The 4,967-nt window shown below is 31.2% G+C and overlaps 1 protein-coding gene across 1 annotated transcript; it reads left to right on the top strand.

Annotated features, from left to right (window-relative positions):
• The first annotated feature begins 1,801 nt into the window (after positions 1-1,801).
• On the top strand, positions 1,802-4,547 carry LOC142640589 (small ubiquitin-related modifier 1-like). The gene is made up of 3 exons (XM_075814754.1): positions 1,802-2,024; positions 3,996-4,145; positions 4,261-4,547. The coding sequence occupies exons 1-3, from the start codon at positions 1,938-1,940 to the stop codon at positions 4,324-4,326; spliced, it is 303 nt and encodes a 100-aa protein (XP_075670869.1). The 5' UTR covers positions 1,802-1,937; the 3' UTR covers positions 4,327-4,547.
• Positions 4,548-4,967: the final 420 nt, after the last annotated feature.

Consider the following 4,967-nt stretch of genomic DNA (forward strand, 5'->3'; position numbering starts at 1 on the left):
AATACTTGTCCCCGAGGTCCGAGCTGTATCTTTAGAATTAATCTTGGCTACCTATTTGAATTGGATAAAGGATCCTCGTCCTCACAAGATGGATCAGGTGAAAAATTTTGAATTGTAATTAAATTAACATATTTATCAACTTATAAATTATAGGAAAAGGAAAATTATATATTTCTTAAAAAAATTTAAAAATCTAAAAAAAAAAAATTCTGCAATTTGGTGAAGCCACTTGGCGAACCACGACTTCTAAGCTCAACTTTTATTTTTTTTTAGTGTAATAATTAAAAAATAAGAAGAATTAGATTACACTACTTCTACGTTTTTGCAATTTAAGATGCATTAGATTATATATATATATATATATATATATATATATATATATATATAAATGTTTTCTTTTTAAAATCTAAATTTTAAAAAAAAAAATTTCAATTTCTTCAATGCATTAGACTTCTACGTTGCTGCTTTTTATTTTTTTTATAATACACATTACTACCTTTTTTTATTATATATAAATGTTTTCTTTTTAGGTATAGTATAGTACAATAATTAAATAAGGATTAGATGGATTAGTTAAATAATTTGATTTGTAATTAAATTAAGATATTTATCAACTTTTCAGGTAAACTAGCCAGGAACCCTCTAATACTTAAGTTAGTTTTTTCTTTAGGACTCAAGAATTTCAACTCTTTAGGAGTAGTGAAAACTTACCTTCATTTGATGTGGATGAGTTCTTATATAGTGAGTTTTGGAGCGGTTACTTGTCTAGTAACTTTTCCAATATTTGTGGAAGTCAGAAGGTTCAGACTTAACTTCCACAACTATTATAGAAGTTAGAATATTCGATCTTATCTTCTACAACTGCCATTAGAAGTTAAGTACTTAGTAGCATGTGATCTGAATTACAAGCTTATGTAGATAAATCCATTTATGGAAATTTCCTAAGTGTTGTGGGTCGTCCAGGCGCTTTCCTGATGGACGGCCCTTGCGTTCATGGACAACCTTCTTATGTCCATGGACGACTTTCTTTTCTGGATTGACCTCTGTCTCTAGATGACTCTTATGGACGAACTGGAGATGGTTTGATTTTTAGTCCCCATCATATAGTATATGATATGATATATATATATATATATATATATATATATATATATATATATATATATATAGACTAATATAAATAAGTTTTTGAAAAAAAATATAAATAATAAAGCATAAAACATTTATCAAAAAAATGACTATGGATTAAAAAAAAAAATGTCATTATAAATTGATAGCAATTTATGGAAGCATAATTTAGATTTTTTCGAATCGATTGAAACCAAGTAATAAAGACAATAAGACAAATTTAAAAAAAAAAAATTATGATGTGAAAAATTATAAAACTTTCAAAGTGAGATGACAAATTTTTATAAAGTAAAAAAAAAAAGAAAAAAAAGTCAAACATCTTCATATGGATTCCATTATATTTCTGGTTTAATATCATTTTTTTTTTTCAATGTATAAAAAGGGTTTTTTTTTTTTTTTAAAAAAAAAAAAAAGAGCATATCATGAATATAGAGCACTGAAAGTGAAGTTTAGTTGTGTTTAAAATTTGAATGTGATGTTTATCATGAATACCACGTGTTTTTTTTTTTTTATAATATAAACCGAAAATTTAGGTTTTTTTTATTCATGAGTTTTTTTTTTTTTAAAAGAAGAAAGTGATTTTACTTGGTTACCATATTCTTTGAAGACTTTAATAAGGTGCGAACGAGGGTATTTTGGGATACAAGTAAAGCAACTCAGGAGACAAATGAGAATGTCATTCGTTCGACAGATTATATAAGACCCTAAAAAAATAAAAAATAAAAAATTATATAAGAGGCCCGAGAGAGTCAGACTCCCAAAATTTTAAAATCAAACCCTAATTTATATTGAAGAAGAAGAAGGAGAAGATGTCAGGCGTGACGAACTCCCAGCAAGAGGAAGACAAGAAGCCGAATGATCAGTCTGCTCACATCAATTTGAAAGTCAAGGGCCAGGTCTCTCTATATTTTTGGGTTATGGTTTTGTTTCTGTATTTACTTTACTCCCTGTTTGGTTACCCGAGAAAGTGGAGGGTAAATTAGAGTTTTAAGTTTTATGGATGTATTTTTCTTATTGTGATTTTGGTTTTCTTTTGGGTGTACTCTCTGTTTAGTTACCGAGAAAGCGGAGGGAAAATTAGAGTCTTAAGTTATCTGATAGGGTTATCATGTTTGAAATTGTTTTTTTTTTTTTTCTCTTTGTGTCTCTATATGTCTGATTCTGTTTGTGTATTAATGGTGTTCGGTGTTGTGTTCTGATTTTGGGGTTTTTTTTTGGGTGGGTTTTATTTTTATTTCAGAAAGAGAAGAAAATTAAACGAATATCATATTCATCTTTTTGGGGTTTCAGGGTTTGTATTTGTAATATGTGGTTTTTATCTTTAAATGAATACAAGGTGGTGCCTTTTTGTTTTTGTTTTTGTTTTGTTTGTTTACCCTCTGTTTGGTTGCCAAGAAAATGTTCTGTCTACTTATGGGTTGGGTCTTTTTTGATTTTGTATATTAGTTGATTGTGGTCTTGCTTTGGTTTGACATGTGATTGGTTGCTGAGGAAATGAAAAGAAACGAAACGAAAGGGTATTTGGTTGAAGGGCTTCACGTTTTGGTTCATTGCTTGTTAGCATTTATTAGTGATAGCCTGATAGCTAATAACATTATTTGATTTTGTTTGTCAATATGCCTTAGCTAAAATGGCACCTTCTCCCCTTGTAAGAGCAAGGTGAAGGGTAAAGTTTGTGCTTTTAAGACCCATATGGTGCAGGTTTAACTTACTGATTTAGGTTTGTTCTTCAAGTGATTTTTTGGGTGAACGGTATGCCATATGATTTACGCTACTTGTATTCAAAGCGTTTACAGTGTTGTTATCTGTTTTTTTTTTTTTTTTTTTTTTCAATCAATGAGCCTTGGCTCAAATGACCCTCTCTCCTCTCACAAGTGTGGGTGGAGGGTGAGATCAGATCAAAAGCCTTTGGGTGTGGTGTAACTTTCCGACCCAAAACAAAAATATTTTGTTTCATATTTCTTTAACTCTTTATTTTCTTGTATAATTTCATTAGATTTGTGTCTATGGAAGTCCTTGTATTGTTCATCGATCCTAATGGTTCAGCATAACAGTACTTTAGCACATTATTAATAAAAAATGAATAGACTTGTATAAACTAAATGATGGTTACCTGCATTGTTTTCATTGACTACCGCAATGTATTTACAAGATTATTATATATATCATCTTGGGGTTTATATATCATGGTGATGTTATTTTCTACTTAAAATTTTTTTTACCTACCTTCATGACCATGAATTGTGCATGCCATCTTTAGATGTTTCAGTGCATATATATCTTTGTGATAATATAGGATGGTTTATTAACACAATTAGGTTTGAAGTATTTGAAATAGTTACCAAAAACAAGTATTGGTAATCAGTCATGAAAAAAAATTGTATCTTGAATTTTAAATTTAAAGTACTGTTAGACTATAATAGTAATGAAACCTGGTAATTGTTATGGATTGGAATCTATTAATTTGAGATGGTAAATCTTTTCATCTGAGAATTTCAACATACAAATATATTTCCTCATTTTGGCTGTCAGATGAGATTGCTTGGGTTGATTGCCACCCTCCTTTAAGGCTAATTGTTATCCCAGTTAATACCTACTATCTAGTTAGAGTTTTGAACTTCATTATCAAGTTCCTAGAGTATTGGACCACTTTTTATATTCTGCTTGTTAATTTTTTTTTCTGAGTAGATGTTCTTGCATCTTGCTAATTCTTATATCTTTTGAAATGTTACCTGCAGATTTTTAGGTTTCCTTGACACAGAAATATGCATCACCAAAAGATGCTGGTTGGGGTGGGGAGGGGGATGGCTGAATTGTATTTTGAGTGTATGATGGGGATGAATGACTAATTTGTATTTTGATTGTAGGATGGGAATGAAGTCTTTTTCAGGATCAAAAGAAGCACTCAGCTGAAAAAGCTTATGAATGCATATTGTGATCGACAATCTGTTGAGATTAACTCAATTGCTTTCTTGTTTGATGGCCGTCGTCTCCGAGCAGAACAGACTCCTGACGAGGTCTCTCTCTCTCCCTCTCTCTCTCTCTCTCTCTCTCTGGTGTATTTGTGCCAAGCAGTTTATGGGTAATTAGTGCCAAAGAAAAATGACCTTTTTTTTTCCTTCTTGTTTTCAGCTAGAAATGGAGGATGGTGATGAGATTGATGCGATGTTGCACCAAACTGGTGGAACAACTGCTTAGATTGTATGTTGCCAGTTAGCAGTGCTTGATAGTGAAGTTCAACCGTTGAATTAATGTAGGTTATGCAGGATTTTAGGTTTTTGGATTTGTAACAGACATCTTTAAGCTAAATCTTGTGTTGCAACATGTAGCTCTCTCTTGGAGCTCTGACAGTGTTTAAGACAGGATTTGAAACTTCTATTTTAATAGTATTAGCATTTGGTTGAGCTTTGCTGACAAAAGGGGTTGGTTTCAATGGCCTCTTACGTTCTCTTTTCAGGGCGCAAGTTGCAGGGTAATCGTTTGTTTGTTATTTTTGATAAGCAGTGTAATCGTTCGTTGTGTTTGGCTGTGGTTGAAAAATGGTTGGCAATCATTGTTTTCTAAAATATGTTAAAAAAAGTTTCGAGTTTGAAATCACCTATATATGTAAATAATTTTATTTATTTGTGTGAGAACTGAAATTAAGATCTACCAAGTTTGGGGAGTTTAGATCCCCCAAATATTTGCCAACATTTGGCTTACAATACCAGAATGTGGATCAAATTACAATACGAAACGTCACATGGAACAATTCCTGGCTTTAACTGAAGGTTTAACAAAGAAATTACCCACTGATGAGTGTGCTAGCGATAAGCTTCTTCAATCGATTGGATCAAATT

Source organism: Castanea sativa, chromosome 6 (genome assembly GCF_040712315.1).
Source record: "Castanea sativa cultivar Marrone di Chiusa Pesio chromosome 6, ASM4071231v1".
In the NCBI taxonomy this organism is placed as follows: Eukaryota; Viridiplantae; Streptophyta; class Magnoliopsida; order Fagales; family Fagaceae; genus Castanea; species Castanea sativa.